We start from the raw sequence: 20,296 nt of genomic DNA, 5'->3' as shown, positions 1-20,296 counted from the left end.
AGGAAGATGATTTCTAGAAATTAAATGAACTATTCTACTTGAGTTCAGTTACAGAAGAACAAGTAAAGCCATTATTTATATCATCCCACTTGCTTAAAACAGAGTAATTTTTTATACACTGAAGACTAATAGAAACTAACCTTCTTCCATCAGCATTCAGTTTTACATTGTCTTTACGAAGTTTTTAACCTCATTATTGCAAACAGAGGACAATGTGAAATAAATTTTAGAGCAGTACCTAGAAAATGACATTGGATGCATCTTTTCAAGGAGTCGTAGAAAACAAGTCAACAGATCTTCCTTTCTACTTTAGTAGAAACATACATTAAAATAATTTTAAAAATTGAATGTTGATCATAGTATAAGTTTAAAATCTTTGATCATGAAAATCACTGATACTTTGGTCTATAAAATCATCCTTTATTCTAGTGATAAAACTAAAAATTATTGCTGTTGTCTCCTCTGAAAGGACTACAGTATTTTTGAATTTAAATCCATTTACACTTTCAGTGTTGCTGCTTTAACTTTGAACTCTGTATCCTAATAGGAGTTGACAAATCTCAAGGATGGGAATCAGCTATTGATTCAACAGAAATTAGAACTGCAGGGCAAAATAGATAATGCGAATTCAACTCTGGAACAGGAGAAACAAAAACATCAAGCTGTCAAAGATCAGCTGAAAAAGAGAGAAGAGGAGCTGAAGAAAGAATGTGCTGAAATTGAAGCCAAACTGGTTAGTATGCTAGAGAGAATGAGACTGCTGTTTTGTGAACATACCTTTGGATTTTTCCAGGGACAGAAAGGAAGCAATGGGTTGACTTTAGTTTCACTTTACATGAGCTTTTAAATGACAAGATCAAAAATCTTTGAGGCATTTAATGGTATAGGAAAATTCAGTGAGGTGACAGCCTTGTCTAGTAGAGTATGTTTATTAACAGTAATGATTCTAGTACAGTAAGATTCTTTGGCTCAGTTAAATGTAGGGAATAGGGAAAGAATGCTTGGAAGCTTGTTTTTCATTTTTCCATTGTTTTTATAGCACACAGAGAAAAAAGACAAAGAAGAGGAAAAACGGAAACATGAGGAAAAAGAGACCAAGCTCACCATGCAGGTCACAGCCCTGAATGAAAACCTGGCTACCATGAAGAAAGAGTGGCAAAGCAGTCAAAGACGAGTGAGCGAGCTGGAGAAACAGACAGATGATTTACGTGGGGACAATGCTGTCTTGGAAGCAACAGTCCAGAATAATCAGGATGAGAGAAGAGCATTGCTGGAGAGGTAAGCTGTGATCATGATGATGAGGAAGTATAGTTTGAGAAATAAAATGAACTGAGGGTGAAAACTTGTTTGAGTTGTTTTGGGATTCTGTATTCATGCTTTATTTAAATCTGTATTTGTTCTTAGTGCCTGGGCTGTGGGTGCAGTTTCTCCAGAGTGCAACCGTCTGTCATCCCTGCCAAAGCACAGCAAGAGCTTTTGGGAACCAACTGTGCTCTTTGTGATCGTTATGTAGAAAACAAGGCAGGCTTATCAGGATCTGTGCTTGCTCTCAAAGATTTTTGTCCATCTGTAAGACCCTTCTAAACCAATGTGGTTCCCCTGATATTTCAGGTGTATAGGCTGTGGCTTCTCATCTGTTGTGTCAATCTTGTGAGGCCTGGCAGAGAGAACTTCTCTTACCTGAGCTAATTATCCTTCTCCATCATTTAGGCTCCCATGCCTTGATTCAGTTTGAATACATGACCTAGTAATCGAGAAGCCTGGAAGAGACCCCTTAAGTAACATAGAATTTGCATAGGAACTCCCAGGTGTGCCCACTACTCTGTGTTAGGAGGCTGAATGTGTAATTGGATTAGATAAACTAAAGTTCACAAAAGAGGCATTTTCTTCCTCCTGGAAACCTGCAGTCTTATTTTCTCCTGTCCTGCTGTTGTCTGTACAATATATTTAAGTATAAGGTAAGCAGAGTGCTTTCCTTTCAGGCAGCAGGAGGCCTTGCAAGGCAGCAGGAGCTACTTGAATGCAGTGATTTCCAGGGTAGAAGAAACACCTGTGAGACAGGAAGCTTTCTTTGTCCTTATTTCCTGACATGTTTGGTGAAAACAGAGGGGAAAACTTTTGTTGGTGCTGTCAAGCTTGGTGATTTGACTTTTGACCAGTGGACCTTGGAAAAGGATGGGATCAATTGAAGTGAGATCCTCTTTATTTGGCAATCCCTTGCTGTACTGTGTTGAACTCATCCAGTAGCTGTTTACAGCTTGGCAGAAAAATACCCTTTGAAATTTGGCTTTGAGCAGCTGACTGAGTTTCAGCTGATGGAAGGCAGCCTTGATAGAAGAAAAAGGTTTCTTTTCTGCTCTGTTGCCTGACCTGATCTGCAGCAGCTGGTTTCAAGAGTGTCCTGTTGCACGGGGATATTTATCAGGGCTTGCTGTTGAGGGATTGCATTCAGCACTGCCCCTGGTTTGGGGTGTAACACCGGGTATTGATAAGCTGCAGATACTTAGGAGCAATGCCAGTATAGTCTTTAACTGATTGTTACAACAGAATATTTTCCTAGTTAAGGCATCCAATAACTTTTCAGTGCAAGATTTTTTTTGGCTAGATTTTATGGGGGTAAGTGCTCAGACTGATAGCCGGCTGAAAGGACACACAGTGTACATTGTCTTAAATGCTTTGAGTTGACTGTTTATTATTTTGCCTCAGGTGTATAAAAAGTGAGGGAGAAATTGAAAAGCTTCAGGCCAAGCTTGTAGAAATGAAGAAAAAGCTGGACAATACAACTGCTGCAATGCAGGAACTTGGCCGAGAAAACCAGTCATTGCAGGTATAATTTGATTTGAAGCTATAAAACCTGTTGATTCTCTGTTTTGGACCTTAGGAGAATTTCAAATTTGTGTCAGTTTGGTGGTGGGTTGCCTTTCTAGAGCGAATTAAGGTGTTATGTTTGTGGTGTGTGAAGGTCATACTTCTGTCTGTGTGTTATTAAATCTGCTTATAGTTTTGAAACTTGGAAGATTTCCTCTCTGAGCAGCCATAAGCTTTGAGTATCATGATATAATTGGTGCTGTTATTTTGCAATAGGTAGTGCATGCTGTGGAAATAGAGGATAGTAGAGGGAATAGACATGTATTTCTTAAGAAGCCTGATGCTTTTTTTTACATCTTCTGTATAGATCAAACACACACAAGCTCTCAACAGGAAGTGGGCAGAAGACAATGAGGTACAGAATTGTATGGCCTGTGGAAAAGGCTTTTCGGTGACAGTAAGAAGGGTAGGTGTGTTCTACTCTGTGTCTATGGGGATTTTCTATTTTTATTGTTTTTAAACTCTTGGATTGGATACAGGCTTCAGAAAATGGCCTGAATAGTACTATGATTCTCAAGACATCTCAGAATACAGTTATTGTTTAAAGTGCCTCAACATATAAAAAATACTGGCTGTGGAACTTGCTTTATTCATGATTCTTTTTCCATTTTAACAGCATCAGTTTATAAACAGTGTTAAAATGCTTCAACCCCAAAGCAAGTAGGCAAAATCACACTGTTGTATGCATATTTACAGAAACTATATTTATAACCGATCTGAACTAGATTTATGGGTATAAAAGAAATGTAAATTGGTTGAAATTAGGTATGTGTGAAAATATGAGGCATCACCATGGTCTGGTGCTTTGTGGCTATACATTTGTAAACATGGAACAGAAGAAACAACTAGGTGTGTTTTAGGTCTGGAGTCAGACCTTGCTTGAAAAACTGCTGTGGTCGGTAAGATGTTAGCATCAGTTGGCAGGGTCTGCCATTAATCTAGAGATGAGCACCCCTCCAGCAAGTGACTTGGCAATGAAGTAGATGAGGGATATTTGTGAGGTTCATTTTTGCAGAGCTTCCTGATACAGTCTTAGGTGACTCCCCCTGGCCTTCACTATTTTGGTGATGTTCTTTAGTAATCTGAATAGAGGCTGCTGGATCCTTTGATTCAAGGATACTTCACAATGTGAAAGCAGGTAATTACATATAAGAAGAATGTATTTCATGTGGCCAGAACAACCTCAAGAGAACAAGTTCAGGAGGAGGATTTTCTGAAAGTGGTATATTCTCTTGACTCAGTGAAGCACTTCTGAATCTTTTACTCATATATACCCTTTAGAAAGGATTTACTCAAATGACCTTCTCTGTGCTATGTAACTGCCAATTAAAAATTAAGACTAATTTTTGAAACATGAGAGTTGATTTGGGTGAGAGTTGACTTGACATGATAGTGATCTCTATTAGTGATCACTGCTCTGCCACTGATGTTCAGCATGTATGTTTCTTCTCTTTTGCAGCATCACTGTAGACAGTGTGGAAATATCTTCTGTGCTGAGTGCTCAGCAAAGAATGCCTTAACTCCTTCTTCCAAGAAGCCTGTCCGAGTCTGTGATACTTGCTTTAATGACTTGCAAGGATAACTGGCTATCGTGAGTGACAAAGAAACGTTACACTAAAATTTACTATTTCTGTTGATGCACTTCATTCAGCACTCAGACTACTATTCAGTTTGGACAATGATTGTAACACTTGGCAAAATCTAGTCTATTTTAAATTGTTTATTGATACCAAGCAAAACTATTGTATTTTTTTGTGAGACATGGGCTCAAATCATTCATAGCTTACTGACATTAATCATGGAAAGAGCTTTTATGTCTAGATTAGAAATATCCAGTTATTTGTAAATAAAGTTTAAACAGAGGAGTAACAATGTATTTTTTTATCTTTTATTTTTTTGTTCAAGAGAAACAGCATTTATGTGATATTGAAGTTTATTCTTGTTTCCTTCAAAGAAAAAGGAAGATGCAAAAACTTGTGAGGATTTTATGTATCAAATGTTGCTGTAAAAACATAACTAATCGTTGCATTTGATAGCATATCTGATGTTCTTTATAACCCCCTGTTAATTTGGATTTTTTCCTATCTTTCTGGTTCTTGTATTTTTCTGTCTAAAGTTTGAACTCCACAATGAGGGTAATGGCTGGACTCAACTTCAACTCAGTTTTATTTGCCCACTTGTAGTATCAGTACCCAGGTCCTAATCTAATACAGCACTTGGGTGCTGGAACATCTTTACACATCCTAGATTGCATAGTTGGTGTGTGAGTGCATCTGTCTCTCTCAGAGAGTATGTGTGAACAAATTATGAGACAAAGTTTATCTGGCATTGTAGCAATATTATATTATACATTACAATATTTCATCCCATAGTAATTGATTTCACTTTTACAAATTTGATTGACACATTTTAATATTCAAGAAACCCTTATATCATGTGGGTTTTAAAAACAATGCTGGTAGAAGCCTATAGCACATCTGTGCCCCTGCCTGTACCCCGTAAGCACTGAGAGATCACTGCTGTTCTAAGGGACATCCAGACCTTCCAAGACAGGTATCCAACTAAGAAAAAGTATTTTTTGAGACAGCTGTAGTTTTTCTGGCCTTTTCTTCTGTCCATTCCCTCAGCTTTTGGTAGAAGAAGCTGAACTCCTGTAGCACCTAACAAACCTCACTATTCCATTACACCGTCTGACCCCCATTACCAAAGGCTCTGAAGAGTTATGTGATTTAGTCTGCTTTGAATGGAAAACCGGCTTTGTTATAAGCCAAACAGCTCTAACTAAGAGGCCCATATATATCACTATAAATTTTTATTCATACTTTCTGTACTGGGAACAGAAGTTTCTTGTACACTTCATGTAGGCTCCATACTTTTTTGTTGTGATTTTGTTTGTACCTCTTCATTTTTCCTTACCTGTCTCTAACTTTCCTTCCCTTTGTATCTGGTATTTCAAAACCCTTAAGATTATTTCTTCTAAGATTATTTCTTCTATGCCTTCCAATATTTAGGAATTTTTTTGTCTTAAATACCCTAATAAATTTTCCACCCCTCAAATGCTTCAGTATCTTACCAAGTTTTGCCAGCTGTTAGGAGAAAAAGGTTGTGTCCTGAATTTCTCTACTTCTTTTCTGAGGCAAGAAATCAAATTCTGTCACAATGATAGTAGCTTAGTCATCATTAGGAAGATTAGTTAGCTTTTATCTAGTAACAGCTCTATATATGAATGAAGAAGTGTCTTTATAAAAAATGCCTTGATTAACTGTCAAGTGAAGAAACTTCATCCTTCTCCTCCAGAAGTAGTGATCTACATGTTTCATATTCCCTTTTAACTTACTCAGCAAGTTCTACATTTGCACTGTCAAGAAGTTTTCTTAAAATTTAGTTCTTATTTCCCAAAAGCTGACTGGATGATGTAACTGGTTCTTGTCACTGTAAAAGGGTTTGGGTTACAACTGTGGTTCATACAAAACACTGACCTGCTTTTTTGGTTTGAGCTTGAGAGTTGCTTGCTCAAAAAAAAACAACTGCTGCAACATATGAACAGAGCCTCTGGACTCCCTGTTTCTCCTCATTCAGTGTAACTGTTTGGCATAAGAATCTTTTGAATAGAAAATAGGAACAGAATCTCTGCCTCTGGTAATTTTTTTTTAGTTATTTGTTTACTGAGAGAAACCAAAAAATTGCTTTAGGGTCTTTCTTTGTCTGACTTTAGAAATGTGGGAAAAGTAGAGATGTGAGAGTTGTGCTCCAGCCTGGATGCAATCTGCCCTTTTGTGTAACACAAGAGCCTTATGCTGTTCTTGGGGTGAAGGACAACCACATAGAATAGAAGGGATTTTGAGCAGGAAGGGAGAAACTTCACGCAGCTGCCTAAGATCAAAACACAAGGTAGAGGAAGATGGAGATCTTTCAGGGGAACTAGGAAAGTGGTTAGAAGATTCAGTTGTGTTTAGGTGTTTTGCTTTTGATTAGGAACATGTGAAAGCTCAGGAGAGACTTCTGCAGTGATAGAAGCTCTGGAAGGAAGCTCTGGAAGCTCTCTTAATTCAGCCTTTTGGGATGCCATTTTGTAAAGACAAGTGGAGTCACCCTTCTCAGTAGGCTGCTGAAGCAGTGCAGCTGATTGACTGCAGATCGCACCTTGGTGTGGAGCTCTTCAGCTTCAGGGGCAAAACCAGCTTGATTTTTGAAAGTTACTTTTCGCTGCCCAGTTTATATAAGCAGCTTTCTGAGGGGATGGGAATGCTTTTTGCATGCACATTTGTTAAAATCTGGAGGAACAGTGCGGTAGAAACTTTCAAGTTTGAGCTTTGATTCTGCAGCAGTAGATCATGATTTCTACAGCTTTTCACTGTGAAAAGTGAATTTATGACTCTATTGCTGAGTCTTATGTTCCTTCTTTTGTACTTGTAACTCTTAGTGCTGGTCTGTATTTGTCGACGAATTGATGGTAGACTGACTATAATACTTGGCTTCACTACCAGGTTGGAAGCTGTGTTCAAGCTCAAGAAAATATCCCATAATAAGGGAAACTGGAAGGTGAAAAGCTGTGTATTTACAAATATGCTTGCAGAGTCTGACTATTTTGATGGGCATGTTTCAGTATGAATGTGGGCTTTTTGTTCCACAGCCTTAAAATCTAAGTAACTGGAAAACCAAGTAAAAAGCCTGGTGACTTTTACCACAGTAAAATAAAGGATTCCAGGCAAAACAGTTTAATTCAGTGATTTTTCAGACTGCAGACATAGGAACAGAGGGGAAAACTAATAAAATGGCAGAAAAGACTGAGTCTTGGAACTGGAGGATGCATAGTTACGCGTTTTTACAGCTTCTAGCAATAGGCAAATTGCTCTAATTCAGTGAGGAGGCCATTATAGAGGAAGATGTGAACATGATGGCAAAACCAGCTCTCAAACCAGTAGGTTTGTGGGATCCTCAAGCAGCTTTTGGTTACTAGTCATTACTATAGCATCAGGAATGGGACAGTGAAATGTGGGCTTTCTTCTGAAACTGTCCCATCTGCTGGATACTCCATCCACATTCAAAATTGCTACAAGAGCAGATTGTGAGATACCAGCTGCTCCATGGGCAGAGATAAGCTACAGAACCTGTGGTAAATGTGTAAAGGATGGTCTTACTAAGGATGGGGAGAGGTTCTTGTAACTTCCTGGAGACAACACCTCTCTTCCCAGTCAAAGACCCACAGTTCCTTGCATTTTTGCCCCACAAATGCCAAAACCTGCTGTTCCACTCTGGCCTCATGTCAGCAGTACATAATACTGGAGACAGGTAGTGTTGCAGAGGTCAGTGGCAGGCTTTTGATCTTAGCTGGCTCTGCTTCACTGTTATTTATTTCTTCTCCCCATGTACTCCCTAATGTAATCTTCCCCCTTCTGCAAAGGTTGAATGAAGAGGATAAAAGTAATGAGTCACAGTAGGAAAAGCTGCTGTCTGGAGATGAAGAGACAAAAGGAATTTTCTGCTGCAGCTTCCAACAGAGGCAAGAGGTTTAGAGGGATCTCATTTTTCAGCTGGCTTCGCTCTCTGGCACAGGAGTCTAAGACTGTAGGGTGAAATGTGGGGTTTTGCCTCTGTTTTTGGAAGGTTTTAAGTAACCAAGTTGCCATGGATTGTGGAGCACAAGGTACACAAGAACAATGAGAACTTTTGTTGGCTTTAGTTCCATTAGGGTTGTTTGTGAATCCTCACTGGAAAAGCTTTCTTATTAGTGAAGCAAGAAGGGATTTGGGAGCAGAAGCGTGAAGTAACCTCTCTGTGTTTGTATTACATGAGCCAGAACAATTGAGCTTCTCATGCTAGATGTAAGAGAAGTGACATTCATAAAAGAACCTGGAAAACTCAACTGCTTTTCTGGATTGTTAAGTGTCAACCATGGAGTGGAAATAAATGCTTGTTGCAAAACTTAAAAAAATTTATGGCCAGTACTCAGTGATGGACAGGAAAATGCTGGAGCTGAAGTTCAAATAGAATCTAAACTGTGCCAAGAGGAATGATATCACGGTTTGAGCATGTAGAAACTGATAAATTACTCTTCCAGGTACCACCTTTCCTCCTCTCGTATTCTCAGAGAACTAGGAAACAACACTGTCATTTGCACTGTGCACTTTTTGCTGTCTAAGAGAATCTATAGTAAGTGGAATGGCATCATGTGCATTGCATGTGTTAGTTGTAGTCAGCAGGTTTATAATCAGCTGGATTTATAATCAGCTGGATTTTTCACTGTATAAATTTGGCCCAAAGGACAACTGCACTCACAGTTCCTTTTACCAAAAACCCAATCATCATCTGAGAGCACATATAACAAAAACCTTGTTAGTCACACACGTGTCTTTGTAGAACTTAATTTTAAGATTATAAAGTGAGGGGGAAAAAAAGAATTTTAGGTATTTGCAAGGATTTTGCCAGTTGTCCATTTCTTTGGTTTTTAAGTCTTGACCTCAGCATCCATTTTAGAATGAGTTTAAAACTATTATTCAAATGTTGCCTCTCCAAAAGGACTATTTGATGTACTTTTCAAAACCAGCTATAATTGCATGTAAGTCCTGCTGTGGAAATTCGGTTTTTGTGGCATTTTTTTCTGTTTCTTTTTAAATGGACACTGAATAAAAAAGTTTGCATGTTTAGAGAGAATATTAGATACCCCTTAAGTTCCCAATAATGAAGAGTGTAGATACTAGGTAATGTAATAAACTGCCTGTTGTCTGTAGCTCTCCATACTACGCATTCACTGTGCAGCGGACAGAGAAGTGTCTGTGCATTTAAAGATTGATGAAGCCCTGCTACCCCTTTAGAAAGCAGGAGCCTGGAAAAGGTACATTTTCCAATTTTCCTTTCCCCTGTGACTGAAAAACACTAAAACCAAAATTGTCTGTATGTCATTCTGTCATTCTTTTTTTTTTTTTTTTTTTTTTTGGGTAAAGAGGGCTGGGAAAGGATGTTCATTGTTATATGTCAACAGGTCAGTGCTGGCAGGTCCAGGCTACTGCTCTTGGCTGTGTGGCAAAGTCCTCCATTTTATCATGCTGGAGCTTGATTCCTGGCATAAAAGGGATGTTTGAAAGAATGTCTTGCTGGGTTAGCAAATACCAGAACTTTTTATAGTAATATGTCCAAAATGCTGCTTGTATAGAAATAGTCACTTTTGTAAGAAAAGAAAAAAAGTCACAAAAAAAAAAAGTCACATTCCTCACCCCCTCATTTGATCCCATTATGTAAGATTTAGTTAAAGCTACCTCTCAATGTGAAATTCAAATATTAGGTAAGTTTAATAAAGTTTTCTCACAGTCTTGTTACGTAAAAGTTATAGTGAGTGCCAAAATTGCAAAAGTTTATCTCCAAAAAGGAAAAAGTTAAGTTGGTTTTTTTAAATGTGTATTTGAAATAATCCAACAGTTTCAAGTTATTGTGAATTCTCTTAAATTCTTCTACCTTCTTTAGTTTCAACCTTGCAAACTCTAGCTGCTGGACAGGAAATAAATTATAACCACAAGCTTTCATAATTGAAGTCTGCTGGGTAAAACCAATTTTGTATGGAGCTTTGTTGTTTGGTTACAGATAGCCTCAGTCACCAAATGTACCATTCACTTGGTCGTGATTTTTTTCTTCAGTACTCGAGATGTGAACTTGATGAATGGGTGTTCTGTAATGGATGCGTGCCACAAATTATATGGTCTCATTTGCCTATTTTCTGACTTTTAATGATCAGTTTATTATTGCAGTTGTGAATATTGTTCATACAGCTTAATTTCTGTATAATTGTATAAAATATAAATGGAAAAAAATATAAGTTTTTACTTGGTATTTAGAAGTAATGTATTATAAAAGACTTATGTTGCAGTTTTGCTTACAGAGTACTGTATTTCTAAACTGGATCATACCATCTTGGTAGGTGTAGATAGATTTTTTTGCATGAGTCTGTTTTGGTTTTATTTCTTTTTAATTGAAGTTTTATTCTCTTAAGTTCTACTTTCAGTGTTTGTGTTTACTACTTGTGATCATGTAGTTGTGCCTTACATTGTGAAAGAATTTAGTCCAGTGTGCACTGTAATTCTTAAACTCTGTAATCTGGAAGGTGGCTGTGGATTTGAATGGGAAGGTGACACCATGCATCAATGGGTTCTGTATAAACTATGATGAATTGTTGCTGAAATTTCATTTTTGTTTTCTAATAATGTTAAAGGAATGACTATTAATAATAATAAAAAAATTAGACCCTTCTAATAGACCAAGTTATATAATTCAAAGCTACCTTGCCCTGTTTCAGACAGAAAAGCTACTTTGAAATGGTGGATGTATCATTTTTCAAATGTAGGTGAACTGTTCTTACACACATGTAAGAGCAAGCCAAATGTTCCAGTTTCTTAGAGTTGTAGGGAGCTGCAACAAAGGCTCTCACAGTCCTGAGGACACAGTAATAATGGCTGTTTTTCAAATCTGTTTTTTTCACAGGTTAAATTCAGAGTAGTCTTTTCATTCCCAATAGCTGTGCAAGGCTGCCGGGTTTCTTATGTGATGAAAGTCCTTCTGTCATTGGCTGTGTTCTGGCATAACATTCAATGCAGCTGGACAATTGGCATAACTGGAAGACTCAAAAAGTAGCACTTGTTTTATTTTTTAGACCAATAAAGGTCTCACTTGTGAAATGGAAAGCTCTTTCAGGGTGGAACTGTGTTGCAGAGAGAAGCCAGATGGTTAATATGGGAGATCAGTCCTGTGACAAAGCCACTATTGAAGTATGGAGGCACAGCCAAGCAACCTATGTTTAGCTACTGAAGCAGGGGCTCTGTGTAGATATGGAGAAAGATGGAGAAGAGAGCTCTCCTCTGAAAGGCAGTTTGAATTGGGAAGTCAATTTCTGCCTCAGCTGCCTCCTAAGGTATTGTTCTTTTGACACCACAGAAGAGCCTACTGAGCTTGCATCTCCATGAAGACAAGCCTGTGTGTAAACTCTTCCTTCCCCTGGGCTGTCCTCCTTAGAGACATGCTGGTCAGGAATGACTGCTTGTCTGGTAAAGTGAGTAGACCTGGCTAAAGGTTGTTTGTTAAAAAGTAATGCAAAGTGAAATACCCTCTCCTGTCTGCCAGCACACAAAGCACACACCTTAGTCTGTCAGGTGTGACTCCTTTAGGCTTGAAATACCTTTGTCCTGTCGGCACTGGTTTCAGGATGCTGTGAGGGTCTGGTGAGCCCTCGGAGTGATGCAGCTGAGCATGGGACTGGGGAGATGGAGCACAGCTGTGCCAGCCAAGTTGTGCCAAGGCATTGGCAGCTTGTGTGACACCCTGGTGCAGATCTGTTTGTACACTGTTCTACCCTCCTGCTTCACACATTCACCGCTTGGCATGGAGCCTGTAGCTGTTCCTTTCCCAGGAAGGAAAAACCTGCCCATGGTAGACACAGGGAAAGAGCAGGAATTTGTGTATCACTGTGGCCAGGCTGTATCTGGAGAGCACTGGACCAGGTAAGTGCACACATATGTATACATAAATAGACACATGCTCAGTATTAATGCAAAAACCATCTTGGGATATTATAGATTAGTGGGTAGAGACACATAAATATCAGAAGCTATGGCTACACAATTCTAATTTAATGAAATTTATTAATACAGTTTGAATGATGCAATAACCCTTCCGAACTTCTCTGGCGAATGAGTTGTCCTTACCAACAGATTTTTTTCCCTGTCATGCTTTCTAGGAAATTACAAGCTCTATTAAAGCTTCCCTGGATGGCAAGACCCTTCCCTAGGTGAAGCAAAGGAGCATCTAGGAGTGATATATTTGTTGCATGGCTCATTCCCCTCCTCCAGTTTATTCCTACACATGTGGTCTATGTGCCATATTTTTGTCAAGTCAGAAATCTGTTAGCTTCAGAGACCTAAGGCATTATATTTATATTATGAAATAACTATATTATCACCACAATAGTCTTCCACTGGTTCTGTCAGTGTAATGCTGACATTATTAAATTTCAGATGATTCAACAGGGAAGCAGAAAGCAGTGCTTTTCTTGGTTTCATGTTGTGTGGTATAATTGGAGATTGCCATTTCTATCTGTGACATCCATGTTTTCTGTAATAAGAAAAAATATTTGTAAACCAAGACAACCTAAAAAAATTCCAGTAAGTTAGATACATAAACATCCAGAGCCTTTAGTTTTATTTAGCCTCTCTTCAGGCTCATGCTCATAATTGCTGAAGGAAATTTGAATTATCCCACAACTGACACTCTCCTACTTGTTCAGGCCACTACATGCTGCTGGAATCTGTGTCTGGGGCCAGGGATTTCCAGTGAATGTTTCCATTTTTGGTTGGAAGGTATGATTTTAATGCTCTGTTTGTAATGGTGAAGTTTGTGGCAGGCTATTTCACCCTTGCTGTGTGATGTTTATTCCTTAGCTTAATGCTGTCCCTGTGGTTTGGGTTCCTCATTTTTGTGATTAAGGCAGCTCCAGCCCTATCAGCATCACAAGTTCTGTTCCCCTCCAAGATCTGCCGTGTGCTGCCAACTGAATTTCAGTTTCTGTTACCATGCTGACAGCATTCAGGTCTATGTTTGCTGTCATCCAGGTATGAGGTCAGGGAGTGATGGAGAGATAATTTCAAACATATAACTTCCTTCTCTCTACCAGTCCAGATAGTCTGGTCACAGAAGTTGAGTTGTCTCTGAATTTTTACAATCAGACATTGGACTAACCCTAAGAGGATTTATCCTTTGGATTAAAACCTTTAAAGGGCCCTTTCAACCTGAACTATGATTCCATGACATTGAGAAGATGATAGCCCTGGTATGAAGGAAGTTTTGGAAAAGGAAGGTCATATTTCAGTAACAGGAAAAAATAATGACTTTTTGAGTGGACAGCTAATCCAAGTACTAGCCAGGGACTTGAAAATTCAAAGAATTCACTCAGTGCTTCTCTTAGAACAGGTCTGCCACCATTTACTTGTCAAAATTAGTATTAGTGGTGGTCAAATTTCTGTGCATTAGGTATTGGAGAGGGAAATTCAACATACATGAAAAAGCAAAATACTGTGAAGTGCCTGACACACTTTCAGATGTTATACACAGTGCTGTTACTAGAAATGTGGCATAGTGTGAAAATGAGGGGTAAATTTATATAACAGTGGAATTAATCATGCCATCTGTTCAGTCTGAAATTGCAAAATGCATGTTGTGAATAGATGAGCACAAGACAGTTTTCTGATCTGAGTACTTCTGCATGTGAGTTGGGTGTAGAGGGGGTTGTTGTGTTGACTTCTCTGGAGGGGCTGACCATCTTCTGTGACACAGGAAATGGATATTTTTTTTAGCAATCAGAATTGATAATGTTTTTCAACAAGAATATGGCCTGCTATCAACCCTGATAAAAAACTGGAACATGTTCAGCAGCAAAAATTCTCTAACAAATACGTGAGCCAGAGCACTGGGGTGTTATTTTGTTTTGTTTTGGTCAAGTGTCACAACTGTAAGAGATTCTTATCACAGCATGACCACTTTTAGGCTGCCAATCTCCTTTATGGAAAGCATAGTTGTGTAATTAGAGAGGAAAAAAAAGATGTTACCTACCTTGGCAGTCTCTGTCTGAGCTTGTAGCAAGAAGACTGCAATGCACTGCTGATACCTGTTCTCATGCTGAATTAGAAAAGCATTTCGCAGGCTGAAGACTGTGGAAAATGTAAAGAAGTGATATAAATGCACCTCATACAACTGACAGTCCAATTTTATATCACATTGATTATGATCAAAGAAATTATATATGTAAGCATATTTTCAGATTTCTAAAAGGGCAATTGCACCCTCATAGGGCGAGGTAATTTTTTTTTGTGTAGGAAGCTTTCTTATTTCAAAATGTTAGTTCTACTTGCATTTGTTTTATTTTTAATTGCTTCATCATGGTGCAGCTAAGATGCTTTTGAGTCTACCTGAGGATCATTAAGAAATATTTCCCTTCAAAGTGGCCTGAATAATAACTGAAGTTAGAGAAAAATATCAAAAATTAAAAAGAGAGGTCCCATTTTATTTAAGTCTGTATGATGGCTGGCACATGGGAAAGTGGCTGCACTCAGGCTAGTGCTGGCTTTGGGTTCTCCCTGGGCATGTGCCTGAGTTGGTGCTCCTGGGGATGCTCTGGTTAGCTGCCAGCAGCCAGACATGTTGCCAGACTGCCAGACTTTTGTTCCTGAAGGTGACTGTGGGCATCATGTAGTGCATTTCTCTGGAAGGAGACAAAGTGACACCAATGTCACATATCTGGAATAAAGGGGGAGCTTAAGTTGGCTAGTGATTTTCTAATCAGAAAGTATGTTGCTGCTTACAACCTTCAGAGCTGGCTTCCTACTATTGTATTTACACATAAAGTTGCATCTCATGTTTGCAGATAGTTCTGCTTTTAGGGTACCTTCCTGGTGTTATGAACACACCAATTTATCTTCTATCCCTTCACTAGTGCATAAAAGGCTTTGGACAAGAATTATCTTACATAATTATTAGCCTCCTGCCTGCTGCCAAAAGGGTATTTCTAGGATACTACAACATATATTTTTTTCTAGTATCTGCATTGAACTTTGTTTATTTTCAAAGTGATGTCAACTCTCAGCAAACTAACAAAAGCAAAAGTACTTGCTAGATCGAAAAATCAGGATTTAGTTTTTGATTACTGTGATAGATCACATGACCTTTCTGAGAACATGCTAACTAATCTTTTAGTGCCACCAGTAATAAAAGTCTCTTTGAGAGTGCAGATAGATTGGCAACATTCCCCAAGGTCACACATTCCAGACAATATTAAATATTTTTCCTTCTCCTGCAAAGGCACATTTTCTGTTGACATTGGAATGTTGGCTTGTTGTTTTACACAGAATGGTAAGAATCTGAACTGCAATCTCCCTATAGTAATTTTTCTCACTATTTTTATTGTACCTCACCCCAAGGGGTCCTGTCTTAGGATGGGGCTTCCAAGGTGTTATGAGACTACAGGTGAGTATCAGAGACTACCATGGCTACAGGTGTAATAAAGCTGGGAGAGAAGTCAAGCAGTGAGGCCAAGGGTGCAGGGAAGGGTCATAACCAGTGGACAGCCTCGGCTGGAATGCAGAAGGCAGCTTTTTCTATTCTGATGGTTGCAGCTGGATCACAGAGACAGAAAGACTGTGGTTAGGAATCTCTATAGGAAATGCTGGTTTGGGGAAAAAAATCCAAAAGCATTATTTCCCCTCCATTAATATTTTTATGGCCAATCTATTAGGTGCAACCTGGAGGGTGGGTGCACTGCCTTCTCCAGCACCCAGGAGCAGTTGGCCTTTCATTCAGCCTGGGCTTACATGGGATGTGGGGCTGCCCTCCCCTTCACCCTGCAGGCAAGAGGTGGCTGATACCTTTGCTCCATTTCTGCTGGTTTGGTAGGGGAACTAATTAGGCAGGCAGATAGTGCCTGGAACATGTTTTGAAAAAAGGTTATTCTTTGTATTCTTCCCCTTATCTTGTCTGTAGTAATTTGCCATTTATTGCCTACCTTTATATCCTCTCAGCATTGATGCTGAATGCTAAATAGTCTGGGTGAATGTATTTCAAAGTTATCGTAAAATTTACAGATTCTAGATTTATTTTCCTTATCTATTGCTTTCTCACAGAGCACTGTAGGTCCCTAAGCTTTTTCTCTCAGTCTTTAGGATTAGGATGACCCTGGAGCCCAGAAATTTGTAGTTCTATTTCTTTTCATTCTCTTTGATATAGGAGGCTCCTGTGATCTTGGCAGTGATCAATGAATCCTTAAGGCTGGAAAAGACCTCCAAAATCATTGAATCCAACCTTTGACTGAGCACCACCATGTCAGCTAGACCACAGCACTGATTGCCACCTCCAGTCATTTCTTGAACACTTCCAGGGGTGATGACTCCACCACCTCCCTGAGCAGCCTGTTCCAATCTTTAATCTTCCTTTCTGTGAAAATATTCTGGTGTCCAACCTGAACCTCTCCTGGTGCAGCTTAGGGCCATTTCCTTTTGTGCCATCGCTGTTTGCCTGGGACTAGAGACCGTCTCCCACCTGACTACAGCCTCGTTTCAGGTGGTTGTAGGGAGTGATGATGTCACCCCTTTTCTCCAGGCTAAACATCCCCAGGTCTCTCAGCCACTCCTTTTAGAACTTATTCTTGAGACCCTTCCCAAGCTTCACTGCTCCTCTCTGGACACACTCTAGATTTTCAATGTACTTTTTGTAGAGAGTGGCCTGAAACTGGACAGAATTTGAGGTGTGGTCTCACCAGTGCCAAGTACAGATCTTCCCTAGTAGGGTCTTTTGTAAAGGTGTTAAACGAGAGCCCCAATACTGGGTCCTGGGGAGCATCACTAGTGACTAGCCACCAACTGGATGTGGCACTACTCACCACCAAGGTGAGGTATGTGAGAGCCTGCTGCTCTCAGACCAAGGGGAGTCCTGATAGTGCATGCCTTTCCCCAGCCCAAAATCTGATCTTGGTGACTTTAGGAACCTTGTTTTGGCAGGGTAAGGCTGGTAACTTTCTGTGGCAGTCAGCCCTCCTTCACTCCACACCCAGCTGGACAGCAGCAGGGATAGGAGGCGTATTCCCCAGAGATGCACTTGGATGTCTGAGAGTGGGGATTGATTGATACATTGATGTGTGCTGGGTGATGTCCATCCTCTCAACAGCTGGTGGAGATGTGAATAGGAGCAATAGTGGGATGTAAATCTCCTCTCCAGCCTCCTTGAGAATGGCTGCTGTGTATGTGGGAAGACACCCAAGAGAACAATGTAGTAGTGCAGCTGAAAAAAATGCTGTATATCTAGTATGGAACTGAAAATGTTCTTGGGGTGAACTGAAAGATGCCTGGGGTTTGAGAGAGCATGTTAGGACAAGAGAACACTTGGCTTGTGAGAAAGAAGTCATTGGAGTCTTGATACCTCCTTTGGGGAGAATGGATAGTATGTGACAGTTACTGGTGTGTGTGTGAGTCACTGCTGGCTGTGAAGTCTGAGGCAGCAGTTCATGCCTCCCAGCAGGAGCAGAGCTGTGAAGCCAGGCAGTGCTGGCACCAGTGTTTGCACTCCAGGCATCTGGAGGTGCAAACCACGTGCTTTGTGGGCAAACAGCAGCTTGTCCTTATGCTACCACACATACAGTTCATCGACATGGTGTTTATGAAGGCATTTGAGTGCTTGCAGACACATACCTGTAAACTGGATGGGTTCAACATTTTTCAGTATGAGTCTGTCTAGTGGGATGGGCTGGTCTAGGACTGTGCAAAATCCCCCCTCTCTTATGAAGGACTGCAGCTCGGGAGTGAGGGAAGGACAGACGGGGATTAAATTTGTGTCTGAGCCTCCATATTTCTGGGAATAGAAAATTAAGTTGGTTAGCAGGTTGTCTGCCATCTGCTTATGAAGTATAGGCACTAAACAACTCCAGATTATGTGCTTTCTCTTATCAAAGATAGACAGACAACTTAGTTGCCTGAGGAATCTTAGAAAAACTGACTGGTACCTGGGGATCTCCTGCAGTGTCACACTTAGCATTAAAAAGCTACAAAAGAAACACTTTACAAGTCTACAAGCAGAAGACAGTCATAAGCATCACAAAAGTATTTCCCCCCTTTCCCTCCTTATTTTAATTGCAGGGTTCTTTTCTCCTTTCCTTGGGGGTAAGTTTCCTTATCTCTCCTCCTGCATATGCACAAGACAGAATTCCTGGAGCTCCAGATGAGTAGCAACCCTTCACAGGAGGTTCACCAACACATGTCCATGGGACAACCCCCAAAAAGATTTGCCTAAGGGTACCAGGTCCCTTGAATTTCTGCTTCCTTTACCAGCCCTGTTGCTAAGGGATGGTGCTGCGAGTCTAAAGCCTTTCACTGTATGCTTTCTCTATCTCCTTTCTCCCTAAAGCAGAACACCTGCTTCTCAAAAAAATGCCCAAAACCCATAGGAGATTACCACAGGTTCATTTAGACTCAGTTTACATCAGTTTCATAAATTTAATTAGCTAAATGCACTCCTACTCTGAAACTCTAGGAATTTCAGGTCATCCAGTTCTTCTGTTGGTGTCTAATTACAGGTATTTATCATCTATAGCACTCTATAGAATCATTCATCAAGAAACATTTTCTTAAAAGGAGTCATTATATCTCATTTTTAAACTTGGGGAAATCAAGACAAAGAGGACAACAAGCAATATAGCCAATCTTGAATAATTTTAACCTTTCTCTGTTTTTTTTCTTTTTGATTTTTATTTCTTTCCAGCAGTTCTGATATATTTGTGATAAAAAATTCTGAGGTTGCAGGGACCGTTAGAAAAAGTCTTATATTCCTGAAACTTTTCTGAGCTTTAGGAGTCCAGCACATCAGAACAACATTAGGAAGATATTAAGGTCTTTTAATGTAAATTCTGCCAGTAATAGTGTTCCTGTACCATACTAAGCCTATAAACAGGCTTTTGAATCAGTGTTATGGTTTGCTAGTCACGTAAGGAAGTATTAGCTCTTCTTCATGCTGATTAGTCATCTTGTATTTTTGTCATTAGATCAATCTTCCAAAGTATACTCAAAAGCCATTCAAAAGTTAAAAAAATGTAACAACTGCAACCATGTGTATCTCTAGACATTATTTACCTTTTTGTTACGTTTAATTTTGGTAATTAGTAGGAAATCATCAAATAAAAAGAGGTAGACATCAAGGAGTCTTGTGCTTTCTGAGAAGGAAAACAAAAAATCAGTTTTATGGTGTGATTATTTTAAGGAATTGCTACTACTAAGATGAGGCACATCTATGAATCACTGCACCTTACAGAATGCTTTTAACAAAGCAGCCTTGTCTCCAGTATAGTTCACAGCTACTCGTCCTCCAGTCTTCATTCTCAAATGCACTAAATAATATTTTCAGTCATTTTGGCTACTAAATTTGTACCTTGTAGCAGCTACCTCATTCTGATATAACAACTACTTGCTTGCCAGGAAAAAGGACAATAAACAACCATACAGACTATCATCCTATTGGCAGCTTGGCTGTATCTCAGTCTCTCTCTGATAAACTGTGCAGTTGCTTTTTCTTTCCTGCACCTGCCCAAATGCTGTTGCAGAGGTTCATTCTGGACCTATCATAACAATGTATAATTCTGTTAAGCTATCTCTGGACACCAGGAGATTCAGAGACTACCTGCTAGCATCAGCTTCCCTTCATGAAGGAGAAGTCTGTTCGCTGAAGACAAAATGTTTTCAGTGCTGTTTTCTTTTAAGTTCTGCTTCAAACACTTGACCCAAAAAAAAGAGAGAATGGGAGAATCATGTATAATGGATGATGAACTAGGAAGCAACTAGCAGCTAAAGAAAAGCATCTGTGTGCTCTTACCTCAGGCTAAGTACATTACACTGTAACTGTGCGTCAGCTGATAACT

General features: G+C 39.5%; 2 protein-coding genes across 4 annotated transcripts in view; one reads left to right on the top strand and one right to left on the bottom strand.

The window, feature by feature from the left end:
* The window catches only part of EEA1 (early endosome antigen 1), a 65,866-nt gene extending 54,754 nt beyond the window's left edge, over nt 1-11,112 (top strand). For all 3 annotated transcript variants that reach the window (XM_030261213.4, XM_030261231.4, XM_032746247.3), the window contains 5 exons: nt 548-733; nt 1,040-1,278; nt 2,707-2,827; nt 3,176-3,274; nt 4,328-11,112. In XM_030261213.4, the coding sequence (XP_030117073.2) occupies nt 548-733; nt 1,040-1,278; nt 2,707-2,827; nt 3,176-3,274; nt 4,328-4,450 (768 nt within the window). In that variant the 3' untranslated portion in view covers nt 4,451-11,112. The remainder of the gene's footprint in view (nt 1-547; nt 734-1,039; nt 1,279-2,706; nt 2,828-3,175; nt 3,275-4,327) is intronic.
* PLEKHG7 (pleckstrin homology and RhoGEF domain containing G7) overlaps nt 9,779-20,296 on the bottom strand; it is a 33,402-nt gene continuing 22,884 nt past the window's right edge. Inside the window, exons 12-16 of the mRNA XM_072923203.1 lie at nt 20,059-20,152; nt 19,515-19,594; nt 18,081-18,240; nt 14,458-14,555; nt 9,779-12,963 (exon numbers count right to left, since the gene is read on the bottom strand). Of these exons, the coding sequence (XP_072779304.1) occupies nt 12,856-12,963; nt 14,458-14,555; nt 18,081-18,240; nt 19,515-19,594; nt 20,059-20,152 (540 nt within the window). The 3' untranslated portion in view covers nt 9,779-12,855. The remainder of the gene's footprint in view (nt 12,964-14,457; nt 14,556-18,080; nt 18,241-19,514; nt 19,595-20,058; nt 20,153-20,296) is intronic.

The sequence above is a fragment of the Taeniopygia guttata genome, chromosome 1A (genome assembly GCF_048771995.1).
Source record: "Taeniopygia guttata chromosome 1A, bTaeGut7.mat, whole genome shotgun sequence".
Taxonomy (NCBI): domain Eukaryota; kingdom Metazoa; phylum Chordata; class Aves; order Passeriformes; family Estrildidae; genus Taeniopygia; species Taeniopygia guttata.
The sequence above is the reverse complement of the archived record's forward strand: the minus strand, read 5'-3'. Positions and strand labels throughout refer to the sequence as shown.